This window comes from Octopus sinensis, linkage group LG19, assembly GCF_006345805.1.
Source record: "Octopus sinensis linkage group LG19, ASM634580v1, whole genome shotgun sequence".
NCBI lineage: Eukaryota > Metazoa > Mollusca > Cephalopoda > Octopoda > Octopodidae > Octopus > Octopus sinensis.
In genome coordinates this window covers 46,301,463-46,318,962 of record NC_043015.1, presented here as the reverse complement: position 1 = coordinate 46,318,962, position 17,500 = coordinate 46,301,463, and the positions used below count along the sequence as shown (strand labels likewise).

The 17,500-nt window shown below is 37.7% G+C and overlaps 1 protein-coding gene across 2 annotated transcripts in view; it reads left to right on the top strand.

Annotated features, from left to right (window-relative positions):
• The window catches only part of LOC115222200 (Na(+)/H(+) exchanger beta), a 48,321-nt gene extending 30,832 nt beyond the window's left edge, over positions 1–17,489 (top strand). The window contains exons 16-23 of one of the 2 annotated variants that reach the window (XM_029792351.2): positions 93–182; positions 2,632–2,697; positions 4,201–4,307; positions 6,053–6,112; positions 9,101–9,136; positions 13,561–13,622; positions 14,849–14,940; positions 16,567–17,489. In XM_029792351.2, the coding sequence (XP_029648211.1) occupies positions 93–182; positions 2,632–2,697; positions 4,201–4,307; positions 6,053–6,112; positions 9,101–9,136; positions 13,561–13,622; positions 14,849–14,940; positions 16,567–17,142 (1,089 nt within the window). In that variant the 3' untranslated portion in view covers positions 17,143–17,489. The remainder of the gene's footprint in view (positions 1–92; positions 183–2,631; positions 2,698–4,200; positions 4,308–6,052; positions 6,113–9,100; positions 9,137–13,560; positions 13,623–14,848; positions 14,941–16,566) is intronic. The other variant, XM_036511139.1, reaches the window with a different exon arrangement.
• The last annotated feature ends 11 nt before the right edge of the window (positions 17,490–17,500 follow it).

Here is a 17,500-nt window from a genome sequence, read left to right as displayed (position 1 = left end):
TATATATATATATATATATATATATTAACAGGTCTTTAAATATATGTACAACTGCATATTTTGAACCATGTTCTTCTTTTTTACCATTCCAGGGAATAACTATAAAACCATTGGTGAAGCTATTACAGATTAAAATGGCGCCAGAAAAAACATTAAATTTATTCCAAGAGCTCAATGATCATGTAGGTTTGTTTTTTGTTTTGTTTTGTTTTTTTCTTTTGGTGGGTGGTTTGATTTTGTTTCTTTGTCATTGTCAGTGTTTATTAGGGTGTCTTGGCATCACTCACCAAATCCTTTGTGAGCCGCTCTCCGGCTATCTATCTGCGGCTTTATATAGCTATGGTAAGACCTCACCTGGAATTTGCATCACCGGTCTGGAACCCCTATCTTGCCCAGGATATCAATCGTCTAGAAGCTGTTCAGCAACGTGCAACCAAAAGAATACCCTCCATCAGGCAATTGCCATATCCTGAACGCCTTACTTCCCTGGGCATGGACACATTGAAACTCCGACGTCTGGCAGCTGACTTGGCAGACACCCATAAAATTATCAACCATCGTACAAACAATAACTCTGAGCACCTTTTCAAACTCCACCCGTCTAACACCCGTGGACATATTTACAAAGTAAGAAAACAGCACAGCTCCCATGACTTTGGGAAACATTTTTTCACGCTCAGAGTTGCTGAAGCATGGAACAAACTGCTGGCATAAGTTGTTAGTTGTCGGAGCACTGCATCCTTCAAAACTTCCATGCTTCCTGAGATTCACCAACACTACACCTGATTTTCTCCCCTCCATACACACGCAAGCATGTATCTGACTCATACATTGTTTGCTTTCCAGACATTTGTACATTACAGCATATGCTTTATATGCACTTTCTGACAAGTTGTGGTGCACCTGAGCACTGTATACAATAATTTCGTTATTATTATTATATATTACGCCAAATCATTATGATTTGTAGGTGGCGGCGTTAACCCCTTCGCTCCTAATGGGACACATGTATTCCAAGGAAAGTTTTTTTTTAATACTAAATTGAATTTTCTGCATTCAAAATGGCTTGGGATGGGACAAACCAGGATTACAGGCTTAAGGAGTAGGATGGGAAAAAAAGGAAGAGTTCACTTGTCCAGAGGCGAACTGGTAGAAACGTTAGCACGCCAGGCGAAATGCGTAGCAGTCTTTCGTCTACCGTTACGTTCTGGGTTCAAATTCCGCCGAGGTCGACTTTGCCTTTCATCCTTTCGAAGTCGATAAACTAAGTACCAGTTACGCACTGGGGTCGATGTAATCGACTTAATCCGTTTGTTTGTCCTTGTTCTTCCCCTATGTGTTTAGCCCCTTGTGGGTAGTAAAATATATATATATATATCTTTTATGACTATTATATAGGTGGAGGAGATCGCTCTGATCAAATGGTAACACTGTATGAACTGACTCGTAAAAGTAGAAACCGGTGGACTAAAGAGTTCTTCAGCCTTCTGGTGAAAGCTGTTATTCACTCTGAAATTCAGGATACAAAACTACCATTATAAATTTCTTAGTAAATGTAGTTGAACGTTTGATCGAGGCAGGAAGGTCGAATTTTCCACAAAAGAGAATGAGATCTTTTGGACGGCTTTCTAAGACTTCAAAGTTGATTTCGAATGTAGGTGATCACCCAGCTATGAACAGGTACCTGTAGAGGGAGAATTCATTGATGTATCGAATGGTAACGCTGTTACAAAATGAGCATGTATTTTGTTATTTAATCCCAAGAATCTAAAGTCACAAGTAGGGGTCTAATCGAGGGGACAGATCCAATGCATTGAAAGCAAATAAATACAACCATACTTTTAGTTTAACCTGAACCTTGGAGAATCATTCTCATCAGTTCGATACCATCTCGCAGTAACATTATAATTGGCTAATCTTGGTGTAATTACTTCTCGTTGTCTGCTTTTGGCCTAATGGTGAGCATGTTGGGCTTACGATCATAAGTTCAGGAGCTCGATTCCTAGACTGGATTCCTAGAATACACGCCCAATTCACATTGCTGCAATCTGCCCGCCTGAAAATAAGCACCAGATGAGTTCAGCTCTCTCTCTCTTCTCTCTCTCTCTCCTCTTCTCTCTTCTCTCTCTCTCTCTCTCCTTATCTCTCCTCCTCTCTCTCTATTCTCTCCTCTCTCCTCTCTTCTCTCTCTCTCTCTCTCTCTTTCTCTCTCCCTCTCTCTCTCTCTATTTCTCTCTCTCTCTCCCTCTTCCCTCTCTCTCTCTCCTCTCTATTTCTCTCTCTCTTCTTCTTGTCTCTCTATGTCCTCTCTCTTTCTCTCTCTCTTTCTTCTCTCTCTCTTTCTCTCTCTCTCTCTTTCTCTCTCTCTCTCTCTATTATCTCTCTCTCTCTTATTCTATTTCTCTCTCTCTCTCCCTCTCTCTCTCTCTCTCTTCTCTCTCTCTTCCCAGTAAGAACATTGTCATTTGATAAATATAGTATTTTCCTCACCGAATAAATCTTTCTAATTATTTATCGATTTTATTACTCCGTTGTTAAAAAAGTTGACACTGACTTGGCTGTTATTTTTCAAGACAATGGCGCCCCTACAAGCAATTTATTCTCTAAAATAGTATTATGTTTATTTTACAGGCAACAGACCACATCATGGCAGCGATAGAAGATATTGTTGGATGCCGTGGCAAATACTCCTGGAAGGTTTGTAAAACATATTTTCAAAACGCATTTCAATTTTTTTTGTAAGCCTAGTACTTATTTTATTGACCCCTTTTGCTGAACCGCTAAGGTATGGGTATATAAACACACCAACATCGATTGTCAAGTGATGGTGAGGGACAAACATAAAGACACACACACTATATATATATATATATATATATATATATATATATATATATATATATATATATATATATATATATATATAATAGCAGTATCGCCCGGCGTTGCTCGGGTTTGTAAGGGAAATAACTATATAAGCATTTTTAGAGAGTTACTTCCCTTATATCAACCGAGCGATAAATGCATTAAAATGCGGAAAAATGAAGGTAAATTTTACATATATATATATATATATATATATATATACGGTGGGCTTCTTTTAGTTTCCCTCTACCAAATCCATTCGCAAGGCTTTGGTCGGCCCAAGGCTATAGTAGAAGTGAGATTAAACTCGGAACCATGTGTTTGGGAAGAAAGCTTCTTACCACACAGCTACGCCTGCGTCTTATTAAAACCTCATTAAAACATTTTCATGTGAAGTCATATCTTACGCATTTGAGTGCATTCGGATGTGAGACGTCCTTCCACTGCGAAGATAATCCCGGGAGAAAATATTCCTGCTAGAGATGTGTGAAAACAGCTTTTCAGTTGTGAATGACGCCACTAGATCACAGACGCATGTATTTCTGCGTCTTTACGCTTCGTCAGCTACGAACATCAAATCTGTCCTTCACTCCCCGATAAGAACGAAATTATGCTTATTAAAATAATATACAGTATGTTTGCTCTGATGTGCGTAAAGCTTGGTCCAGCTAGAATTAAATAGTGTCACACGAAGCAGTGTAAAATGAAATATAATCATATAAAGTTGTCACATTTGAATGCATTCGAATGTGTTTGATACGACTTGACATGAATATAAGTATTTCTTTACTACCTACAAGGGGCCAAACACAGAGAGGACAAACAAGGACAGACAAACGGATTAAGTCGATTACATCGACCCCAGTGCGTAACTGGTACTTAATTTATCGACCTCGAAAGGATGAAAGGCAAAGTCGACCTCGGCGGAATTTGAACTCAGAACGTAACGGCAGACGAAATACCTATTTCTTTACTACCCACAAAGGGGCCAAACACAGAGAGGACAAACAAGGACAGACAAAGGGATTAAGTCGATTACATCGACCCCAGTGCGTAACTGGTATTTAATTTATCGACCCGAAAGGATGAAAGGCAAAGTCGACCTCGGCGGAATTTGAACTCAGAACGTAACGGCAGAAAAAATACGGCTACGCATTTCGGCCCGCGTGCTAACGTTTCTGTCAGCTCGCCACCCTTACTTGACATGAATATATTTTATTCAATGCTGCTTCGTGCGACAGAATTTATGCTATTAAAATATTTACTGTTTACTCGTATGTTCATAACTTCTTGTTCTATGAAATAATTAACGATATACGTGGCTTTATCTTTTAGGAAATCATTGATTACGTACATGAAGGATACCTCAAAAAATGGCTCCAGAGAGAGCCGTCTGGAGTTGATGCTGAAATTAAAGCCATTTATGAAAAAGTAGCTCTAAGGTACAGAAAAATATTCCCCATTTTTTTCTCTTTTATCTTTTGCTTGTTTCAGTCACCATACCGCGGCCATGCTGGGGCACCGCCTTGAAGAATTTTCAGTCGAATGAAATCAACTCCAAAATTTATTTTTTATTTTTATTATTTTTTTTGTTGTTGTTTTGTTTTAAGCCTGGTACTTATTTTATCGGGTTCTTTTTACCGAACTGCTAAGTTACGGAGGACATAAATACATCGACACCAGCTGTTAAGCGGTAGCGAGGGACAAACACAAGTACAAAAACACACACACACGTAGATACACACACACACGCACACACACACATACATATACGATGGGCTTCTTTCAGTTTCCGTCCACCAAATCCACTCACAAATAGCAACCAAACAGGTAGAAAGAGCTGTTCTTCACTCCAGAGCGTCGGCTGCGGGGTCACTCCGAGAAGCTCTATCTGCGACGATTTCATTTCAATCGAAGGAGAGGGGCCTTCTCCGTCCGGGTTGCGGATCCGTGGAATAAACTGCCGGACGAGATAGTGAAGATGCCGACGACCGCTCGGTTCAAAGTCTCTCTTGATCACAAATGGCCTGAACACTTTGCATGAACACCCTCCCTGTACATAACTCCATGTCCCCCTACATGGCCTTGCTTTTTGCTTTTTGAGCCAAAAAATTAACTTAACTTAACTTAACTTAATCAGATGTTCTCCCGCTCGGTTGTTGAAGTACTTTACTTGTTGAGGTTCTTTACCTTTTAGTGATGCTTTTTCGGTTTTGTAATCATAAATGGTCCCAGAATACGTTTCACCGTTGTGTGCAGGAACAATAAAAGATTTTATATTTAAGTAAGGACATAAGAGAGAGAAATACACAAATCAGTGGTTTCCAAATAATTTTGAGCATTTTAGCTGAGGATTGCCAGCAAGCATATCGTTCGGCAAGTATACAATGCCCTTACTGTTTACAGTGTTAAACTTGGTTTAATAATATCTAGCAACTGGGTCACCGAGTTTTAAACACCTCTGATGAGACGTTATTGTTTTATTTATTTCACTCATTGGACTACGACCATACTGTGGGACACCGCATTAAAGGGTATACTCTAACAAATCGCCCCCAATTTTTTTGAAGTCTGATACTTTTCCTATCACTTTTTTTTTTTTGTCGCCGAACTACTAAGAGGCCATAAACAATCGGTGGTGCCCCAGCATGGCCGCGGCCTTCGGGCTAAAACATTTTTAAGGATTTTAAGGATTTAACCGACAACAGCTGTCAAGGAGTAGGGGCGCTCTGCGATTACGAAACAAACTTCTTAACCACATAACTATACCTATTTCTTTATTACCCACAAGGGGCTAAACATAGAGGGGATAAACAAGGACAGACATAGGTATTAAGTCGACTACATTGACCCCAGTGCGTAACTGGTACTTAATTTATCGACCCCGAAAGGATGAAAGGCAAAGTCGACCTCGGCGGAATTTGAACTCACAACGTAACGACAGACGAAATACCGCTAAGCATTTCGCCCGGCGTGCTAACGTTTCTGCCAGCTCGCCACCTTACATAACTATGCCTACATCTAATACAAACATATATTAAAAAACACGATTTGCTGCAATTCAACAAAGTTACGCAAAGAGAACTTCCATAATTATTGCATTACTTTAACTGTAAATATATTTTTTCTTTTGTATTTATAATTTTCCAATGATGTTTAATGTTTTTTTTTATATTTATCATTTTAGGGACCATTTTGACCAGTTATATCTAGGAGGTGCCAAAAATATTCCGTTGTCTGAAGGAATGTAAGTAAAATATATATAGTTACATATATAAATTTTTCCTCGATATCTCCCGTTTTAGCACTTATTTATAGATGTTACGAAATACATCGAACTCAAGTGTATAAATATACGCGCATTAATATGTTGTATATATGTATGTATATAGCTGAGAGCATATATATATATATAGTTAATCCAAACAGGAAAACACAACAACGCGGGGACGTGGAACAAGTATAGTGTTATTGGACGCGCAGGAAAGGAAAGAAAGAAGGGGGATTTAACGTTTCGAGCGGAGCTCTTCGTCAGAAACACAGGAAAAGGAAAGATCCAAGGAAGGGAAGACCGAGGGAAAAAAAATCGCCAACGATACACGCGCGGTCACATATTGTATATATATATATATATATATATATATTATATATATATATATATTATAATATATATATATATATATATATATATAGGGAGAATTCACAAAAAAAAAACAAAAGACGAAGTGAGGTGGCGTAAACAACAAACAGATGTATTAGTATAACGCTCGGGAAGTGAAGAAGTCTTTAATGTTTCGAGCCTACGCTCTTCCACAGAAAGGAACACAGAAAGAAACAAAGGGAAGAAAATAAAGAGTGTGTAGTGGCTAGCGATCTATCATGGCGAATATATATATATATATATACTTTATACGTCCAGCTCTTTAAATGCTTTATCATATTTTTTTTTAATCTATCAAAATCGTTTGATGGGACACACATTGTATTTTGCTGCAAAGAGATGCACTTACACCTGTGTTGTGCATTTAAAACACTCGTGTTTTCTAAATATCGCAGCATTTTTTACCTGTTTCAAAAACTGACGGCACATCTACGAAGCATACAAAGAGCATTAATTAATAATATCTTCTATCGATGAACAGCTGGCTATATTCGTGTGGCTTATATGTAAAGATTTTTTGTATTTGCTTCAAAAGGAAGAAAAACGAAAAATGGTGTATCTTGTCGATAATAATTATAAATAGCAATAATGTATTACCATTATTTATTCAAACCATTGTCATATTCGAAAGAGACGAAACAAAGAAGCACTCTTCAAAAGCAAGATGGTTGTGGTTGCGGCAGGCGAAATACCTATTTCTTTACTACCCACAAGGGGCTAAACACAGAGAGGACAAACAAGGACAGACAAACGGATTAAGTCGATTACATCAACCCCAGTGCGAAATTGGTACTTTATTTATCGACCCCGAAAGGATGAAAGGCAAAGTCGACCTCAGCAGAATTTGAACTCAGAACGTAGCGGCAGACGAAATGCCTATTTCTTTACTACCCACAAGGGGCTAAGCACAGAGAGGACAAACAAGAACAGACAAACGGATTAAGTCGATTACATCGACTACAGTACGTAACTGGTACTTAATTTATCGACCCTGAAAGGATGAAAGGCAAAGTCGACCTCGGCGGAATTTGAACTCAGAACGTAACGACAGACGAAATACCGCCAAGCATTTCGCCCGGCGCGCTAACGATTCTGCCAGCTCGCCGCCTTCAGATATCTAATAATTAAAAAGAAGAAGAAGAGCTAAAATGTCCAATAAATTATGTCAGCCTTAAATAATTCATTTATCTTGTTAGCAGATGTATACTGATTTCCTGTGAAAGATTGATAACTTTTCAATGGGTCGAGTTATTTACATCACCGAAGAAATAAAACTGCTCACTGCTGAAAATAAAGAAACTCATTGTTTTATTGATAAGGTTTTCCTTAATTTGCAGCAGGATTAGTTTGAGGGGCTTAACGGAAGCAGTAAGGAAACACTTAAAGTTATCGATGGTATGCCAAAAATTCAAGAGTTTACGGAAAACAGCATTTAGTTAAGACTACTTTTATAGCCATTGTTCTGCTCAGACAGAGATAGCTGGATCTGTATAAATAAAAACAATGACAGTAACAACTACTGAAGCACGAACTAAAGAGAAGGGTTCTTCTTTCTGTGTGATCATTGTCGGTGTTTCCGTAAACTAGCCATGAGGATTTTCGCTATCTACAATTGCAAAGTATATATTCTCATTGCACCACTTGGCAACTCATAGTTTTGAGATATTGACAGCTTTCAGGGTGTGCATTGCGAACACGGTAGTCAAACGAACTACCCCTCCAGCAGCTACTCCGTAAAACAATAGAGAAAGGAGTGGTTGCGTCGATGCTTCCTGGGGTTAAACAGCGGTGAAGTAATTCCCTTACAGGACTGTCACGTTAAGTTGACAGTATACAACCACTCTATCGCTCCACCACCGTACATATCTCGGCGATCTTTCGTCTCTAGTAGACCTTTCCGTTGATTTCCGTAAAAAAATTTTTTTTTTACATATGGGCTTGCGGAAACTTTTGAAGTAATATACATACATATACACATACACCGAGTAAAAAATTTCAGTTATCTCTTTCTTTCACACATTACTCTGTCTCTTCACACACACTAACAGAAGCACTTCACTTACACAACATACTATCTGTCTCCCACACCCCATCAAACACACACACACACGCGCACACGCACACACATGTACATCAATGCTTCACATGTACGGTAACTTCAAAAGAACTTCCCTCGTCATACAATCACTTTCTCTTAGTCTCTTTCGCTCTCATTACTTCAAAAGTTCCCGCAAGCCCATATGTAAAAAAAAAAAAATTTTTTTACGGAAATCGACGGAAAGGTCTACTAGAGACGAAAGATTGCCCATATCTCTATGAGATATTTAGAAATTTAATATTTCTGAATAGAGAAAGGATTTGGGTGGAAATATCATCAAATTCTCCTCAACCTGGGAAATCACAAAGCAAACTAAAAATCGGGAAGTCCTTTCGATAGCAATATCATTTGTGCCATATTCATTTTCATTATCATCATCATCAACAACAATAATATCATTAACAATTGTTTGTAAGTTTCCTCGGGGTATATATTTAAAATAAGCTAATTGTGTTCATGTTATTCCTTGCTTTCAGCCTTACTCCGCTGTTAGATCCGTTAGAAAAGCTCAGGCAAGATAACTCTGTTGTTTAAGCATGGTCTTGTTTCTTATCTCCCTTGTTTCTCATTTCCTAACAAACCATATTCCATGAAAATGCTGAGGCATCTCGTGCAACACATAAGGATAGTTAAATTTATTAATTAATTAATTAATTAATTAATTAATATATGGACTGGTCTCACAAGATTAGTTAGGATCATTATTTATATCTATAAATTTATTATTATTATTATCCTTATTATTATTATTGAGTGAGAGAGCAGTTCATGCCATCAAAGTGACACTGGGGTAAAATATACGAAGCCCAATATACCCATCATGACTACCCGTCTGATAAAGGTACACCAGGCACATGCATCACAACCATATGTGCGCGACATGGTGATCTCATATCAAGATAAACAGCACATGACCTTGCAGGTGGGGTCCAGTTAGAATTTTCTTCAGGTTGAGTAGCCCATCCCGCTCAAAAGGTCCCTGAATAAGGGTTGTTTAAGGATGTTGAAAGAACCACCCATGTTTCCAGAGGTGAATTATTCAAACTCCAAAGAATCCCTCTCAACACTATTATTATTATTATTATACTAGAATCATAAATTTGTACTAGTCGAAAGTATAGAGTGATTCACCAGGTTAATGTAAAATTGGTTATATCATTAGCGCTTAAACATTTATATATATATATTTTTATCAATATCTATATCAACATATCTACGACTGATTAATTAATTAATCAGATCTTTTCGGTTTGAACGGCAGTTTTTTCTAGCGGTGTCATATGAAATTGTCACACGTAATTATGACCCTAGTATCGATCTATTGCATTTCAATCTGTTTTATGGTTAGGGTTAGTTAGAGTTAGGGTTAGGATTAGGGGTGGGGGCAAAGGTATCTTTTTTTTCTTCACAAATGTAAATAAACCCAATCTGTTTCTTAAACGAGGGACATATTCATACGGCACAGAATGTTTTTTACCTCAATACACGTCAATGATTGGTTGAAATTGCAGAAATTGAAGAAAAAAAACAACAAATATCTTACAAACTTATAGAATTTTCTCAATAAAGCCAAGAGAAAAAGATGTTTTATAAACACATTCTACCAGTATACGAAGTTTAAAAGTGTTTAGTTACATGGAAATTAATTTTAAAAACTGCCAGTGTGATCGAAAAGATAGGATGTTCACTTCACAATTGTAAGGTCCCGGGTTCAATCCCACATCGAGGCATACTGAGTAAACGTTATTCTTTGTAGCCTCACATCGACCTAGGTACAAACCTTGTGAGTGAAATTGATAGACAGGCATTATATAGAATCTTGTTGGATGGATTGCTTCTGTAAATCAAAGGTGCAGATGTGTCACGCTGTGACCAACTTGCCTGATCTTCGAACAATCCTTACTCGGTTTCTGATAACTCACTACTTTATCACTCATAATGTCCCCTCTCGTTTCATTTATTTTCTCATTACTTTTCAGTATTCCATCACAGGAATATCGTATCATACCATATCACCATATATATGTGTGTGTGTATATATATATATGTGCATATATATGTGTGTGTGTGGGTGTATATATATATATATATATATATATATATAGATATATATATATATATATATATATATATAATATATATATATGTATATGTTATATATATATAATTATATATATATATATATGTATTATATATATATATATGTTATATATGTATGTATGTATTATATGTATGTATGTATTTATGTATGTATGTATGTATGCATATATATGTATGTATGCATATATATTATGTATGTATGCATGTATATGTATGTATGCATATATATATATATATATATAACCCCCAGACTTCCAATATAAGGAATGAAATTCTTCTTGATGTATATGTGTGTTGGTGTACATATATACACACATACATAAAAACAGAATGGGTTATTTGGTATTGTTACAATTGTTTCAGCAGAAATCTTTATTGTGACCTACACATAATACAATTAGTAAGGTTGCATAATATGTTACTTAATTCCCAACTCATCAGGCTATCAAATAAACAAGTGAGCACTGACTTGTTTATTAATCAACAGATTATCAACAACACATATATATTTATTCTCCTTCTCTTTACCTGTAACTCTTTCATATCCATCATAACTTTTAGATATTTTGTGCTGATAGATCTATATGCCTGTATGTTTAATATTTTCTTAATAATTTCTGAATGTTTCAATATCTTTAGTAGTTGTCTTTGTGTCTATATCATAGAACCTTGATATCCTATCTCTGTTTCTGTTTCATAAAATGTTATTTCTATATCCATATCATAACTGCTTGATATTTTTTCCATAACTTTTCTCTATCCTGTATACCATTTTGATATCTCTTTCTCATACGAAATCTTTAACCCCTACACACATATACCTGCTTGACAAATTTTTCTTGCAACTGTTTCATGTCTCACATAACTTTTTAATATGTATCTATGAACTTGCTTTACCTATATCCTTTTCAAGTACAAATTAAAATAATTTCCCAGCAAATTGAAATAATCTCAAAACAAATTAAAACAAAATCAAAACCAGTTAATATATACTGGAAGGTAATGAAAATAAAATCAAAGCATATTAAAATACAATCACATCCAATTATTTTCTTCATAACAACTTAAATCTATTTTCCCAATTTAATGGAAATATCAGATTATATTTCCATTAAATTGTGCCCATGCTAGTAGGGTGCCAAGAGCACCATCCAAGTGTAATCGTTGCCAGAGCAGTTAACTAGCTTCTGTGCCAGTGGCACGTAAAAGGGCACCATTTGAGCGTGATCGTTACCAATGTCACCTCACTGGCACCTGTGCCGGTGGCATGTGTAAAAGGATTCGAGCAAGGTCGTTGCCAGTACTGCCTGACTGGCCCCCATGCCAGTGGCACGTAAAAAGCACCCACTACACTCTTGGAGTGGTTGGCGTTAGGAAGGGCATCAAGCTGTAGAAACTCTGCCAGATCAAGATTGGAGCCTGGTGCAGACATCTGGTTCGCGAGCCCTCAGTCAAAATCGTCCAACCCATGCTAGCATGGAAAGCGGATGTTAAACGATGATGATGATGATGATGATGATGATGATGATGATGATGATGATTTCCAATTCTTTGCTTACTTCGTCATCCACAAGCATTTTGTAGGCCTAATTCAAATAATAAAATTAATCCAGATTTAAAACAATCCATTGGTGTAAACAATTGCAGACGTATATAGATACTACTATTTACTATTTGCTATTTTACTTGTTTCAGTCATTTGACTACGGCCATGCTGGAGCACCGCCTTTAGTCGAGCAACTCGACCCCGGGACTTATTCTTTTGTAAGCCCAGTACTTATTCTATCGGGCTCTTTTTACCGAACCGCTAAGTTACGGGAACGTAAACACATCAGCATCGGTTGTCAAGCAATGCTAGGGGGACAAACACAGACACAAACACACATACGTATATAAATATATATATATACATATATACGATGGGCTTCTTTCAGTTTCCATCTACCAAATCCACTCACAAGGCTTTGGTCGGCCCGAGGCTATAGTAGAAGACACTTGGCCAAGGTGCCACGCAGTGGGACTGAACCCGGAACCATGTGGTTGGTAAGCAAGCTACTTACCACACAGCCACTCCTGCACCATAAATACTATGTTTATTTAAATATCAACTATTTAATTTGCTCTGAGGTTATTTTAATTTGAATCTGTATCGATTTGTTTTATTCTCTGTTTTGGTTATTTTTTTCTTATTTGTTTCAAGTAGATTGTAACATTCTTCGTGTGTGTGTGTGGATCAAACAGTTTGATCCATACATGTAACACCCAATGGATGTGTTGGATGCCCTTCTTTTGTTTGTCTGCTCACCCATATATACATATGTATATGCATATATGTATATATATATATATATGTAATTGTATATGTATATATATGTTTGTATGTATGTATGTATACATACATGTATATATATACACACACATAATATATATATATATATATAATATATATATATATATGGTATTAATTTAAAAACGGTAAGATAACAAAAGAAAGAAAGAAAGAGACCTCAATATTATGTAAATAGAGGAAATTTATCTGTAAATTAATATGTTACCATTATTCAATAGTCAAGATAAAACTCTGAGTTTCAGGTGCCAAAGTGGAAATCCACAAACACCATGGCCAGATAACTGAAGAGATGGTGTTGTGGATTCCACCTCGGCATCTGAAACTCAGAGTTTTATCTTGACTATTGAATAATGGTAACATATTAATTTACAGATATATATATATATATATATATTATATATATATATGTATTTGATCAGGAATTTTTTTAAACTTATATTTATTTATTTATTTATTTATTCTTTCTACATTTTTACCTTTCTCCAGAAACGACGTCGATTCGAAACTATTAATGGTGGAGCTTGAACCACGACAGATTGACTCTCCGAGTGAGTATAACAAAAATTCAGACATCTGTGCTTACACGTAAGAGAGAGAGGGGGGGAAGGGGAGAAAGGGAAAACTTCAGGTAAAAAGATCCCCCACACCACTGATTCCCAAAGCGGCTAGGTACTTCTCCTGCAGCTGTCTTACCAGAAATATATCACCAGTGGTGCTTCTCCCTGCACCAAAAACCAAAAACACCATCATATATATATATATATATATACCAAATTCACTCACAAGGCTTTGGTTGGCCCGAGGCTATAGTAGAAGACACTTGCCCAACGTGCCATGCAGTGGAACTGAACCTGGAACCATGTGGTTGGTAAGCAAGCTACTTACCACACAGCCACTCTGTTGTGAACAATAGCCATGTCGCAATTTACCATGGGTCGAATCATGGGTGAGTTCTCTGATGGCTGACCAGGCCTGCACAACTCAAGTACCTCCTCTCACAATCCACACACACACACTAAAAGCAACATTCCCTCATTCTCCACAGGCTCATTCCTTTTAAGTGTGTGTCCGTGTGTCCTTTTGGCTAGACATCATGTGATAATTTGTAATGATGTTGTTTGTTTCAAACTTTGGAAGAAAAACACTTCTAGCCATGGTGGTGGTGGTGGTTGTTGTTGTTGTTGAGCAACAAGACGGGTAAGGGTGATTAGGTGATGGTCTAGGGCTTAGGGGCGGGAGAACCCAGACCTTGGAGAAAAAAAACTTTAGTCGTCTTGTTGTAGTCGAGGGCTCTTCATTGACACTCGACACCACTGGGAGGTGGCCCTCAAAGTCGCTGGAAATGGTGATCTCCAGGCCCAAATTCTTGAACGACTGGTGGTTGTGGTGGTGGTGGTGGTGGTGGAGGAGGATGTGAGTGTGAACCAACGAAAGATATATAAGTATATATATATAAGGCGGCGAGCTGGCAGAAACGTTAGCACGCCGGGCGAAATGTGTAGCCGTATTTCGTCTGCCGTTACGTTCTGAGTTCAAATTCCGCCGAGGTTGACTTTGCCTTTCATCCTTTCGGGGTCGATAAATTAAGTACCAGTTACACACTGGGGTCGATCTAATTGACTTAATCCGTTTATTTGTCCTTGTTTGTCCCCTCTGTGTTTAGCCCCTTGTTGGGTAGCAAAGAAATAGATATATAAGTACATATGTCAGTGTTATTCAGTTTTATTTATCTGTTGTAAATCTCTTTTTTTTTTTTTTGCTTGCTTTATTACAGAGAGAAGCGTTTTGAATCGAAGATTAACTCTTGCAAATCTTCCGTCAAATTCAGAATTGAAAAAGATTTTGGACCATTCCAGTTCAAGAGATGTAAGTCTGAAACTTCAATTATATTCAAGAATTAAGGTTTGCTGTTGCTGCTGCTGCTACTGCCATTGTTGTTGTTGTTGTTAACATATCATAGCATATCTCTGATTAAAGCTCTCCTAGCCAAGGCAATATCATTATTTTCTTTCTGAGAGAAAGTGCATCGAGGACTACAATATCCAATGTGTCCTTCATTTTTTTTTAACCCTTTTGTTACTATATCTATTTTGAGATGCTCTGTGTTTCTTTCAATTACTTTAAATATAACACAGAATTTAGTAAAATAACTTTGTTATCATTAAGCTAATGCTAGGAACATAAATTGTGACTAAGGTTTGGTGGAAGATTTTAATTCAAAACTTATGAAAACAAGACATTTTTACCACTGAACCAGAGCCGGTTTCAGCTAGGTTAGTAATGAAAGGGTTAAAGAAGGAATAGTGTGATCTGAGATAATTTGGCTGCTAATTTTAAGAGATCAAGAGTCAGCAAAATGACCCCTGGAGGAGGTCATTTGTAGATGAGATACAAACAAAAGGAATGATAGTTTCTTGGAGCTTACACAATTTGGTTGAGTACAGCAAAAAAAGCTCTTTCAAACCCCTCCCTAAAAATTTACAAAGCATTGGCCATAGCTGGTATACCTTTGATCATAGGTTGGATAGATCAGGCCTAATATTCTTTTATTGTTTTACTTGTTTCAGTCATTTGACTGCGGCCATGCTGGAGCACCGCCTTGAAGGGTTTTAGTCAAAGAAGTCAACCCCAGGACTTATTTTCTCAGCCAAGTACTTATTCTATCAATCTCTTTTGCTGAACCACTAAGTTGCAGAGATGTAAACACACCGACACCAGTTGTCAATCGGTGACAGAGGGGGAAAAACACAAACTCAAAAACATACATACAGACAGACAGACATATACATGATGGGCTTCTTGCAGTTTCCCATCTACCAAATCCACTCACAAGATTCTGGTCAGCCTGAGGCTATAGTAGAACACTTGCTGAAGGTGCCATGCAGTGAGATTGAACCCAAAACCATGTGGTTGGGAAGCAAGCTTAAAAATAAGTCTAAAACTCTTCAAGGCAGTGCTCCAGCATGGCCACAATCAAATGACTGAAACAAGTAAAAGAATAAAAGAATACACATTTAACATATATGCATGTACAGGCTGTGGAGGCACATGGCCTAGTGGTTAGAGCAGCGGACTCACAGTCGAGGGATTGCGGGTTCAAATTTCAGAGTGGGCAATGTGTGTGTTTATGAGCAAAACACCTAAGCTCCATGCGGCTCCGGCAGAAGGTAATGGCGAAACTTCTGCTGACTCTTTCTCTCACTCTTTCCTCCTGCATCTTGCAGCTCACCTGCGACGGACCGGCGTCCCGTCCAGGTGGGGAACCTATACGCCTAGGAAACAGGGAAACCGGCCCTTATGAGCCAGGCATGGCTCGAGAAGGAACAAACAACATGTACAGGCAGACACAGATAGTGTAAGGCTTGACGCTACATGCACATCAAAACGCACACAGATATACATATGCACATGCACACACGTATGCAAACATAAACAAATAACACTTCAGGTTTTTTTTATAATATTGTTTTTCTTTTTTATTTTTTTTATCAGCTCTACCACAGTGCTAACTATGACAGAAATCTGACCCATGATGAGTACACTGACATACGTCATCACATACGGATGAAGCACCGACGAACGAGTCGGATGCTGGAAGCCCATCACTTCAACAGCAGTCGAGCGCTGTCATGGAACAGCAGCGCTTACGATCCGTTTTATGGTCGCACACCCAGCGAGCCATGTACCGACAAAATACGCCAGTACCGAAGGAACAGAACGTGTTCCCTAAACAGTTCCTCATCAGATCGAAATTGGTCTTTCTCTAATGAATCTTCAAGTGGCAAACACAGTTCTCCGTTGTCTGTGGTTCCTGAAAGTCAAAGTGTCGTCGAGTCCGAAGAAGGAACAACGGTATATAATAATTTCTCCTATGAACACGATGCCGTTGATGATAGCCGTTCCTGTACCTCAGAGCCGACAACTCCCTCAAAGCAAACTGATGTTGAACGTTCAAATTCCATAGGAAAATACACAAAACATAAACGACCATCTGCAACCACTCAGGAAACAGAAATAACGTTATCAATCGATGAAGATGTTATAGACATGCATGAAAAACCGACATGATGATTCAAAGCAATCTTAATTAATACCTGGTCGTTAATATATTTAGACTGGTTCGAAAAATCGAAATCAGTTTCTTCCTTTTGTTGTTTTATAAACAAAATATATTTTGTTTTGATTTTTTTGATTTTGATTTTTCCAGTTTCAGCTAATGAGCTGTGGCCATGCTGGGGCACCGCCATTAAAATAAGCGTCCCCATGCCGGGAATCGAACCCGGGCCGCCTGGGTTTTTTTTTTTTTTTTTTGTGGGGTTTATGAAGGGAAGACTTTTTTGTGAAGCAGGGAGGTTCACACTTACAAAACAAAACAAACAAAAAAAGGCTGTAAACAAACACACTCACACACAAAATAAGAAAAAAA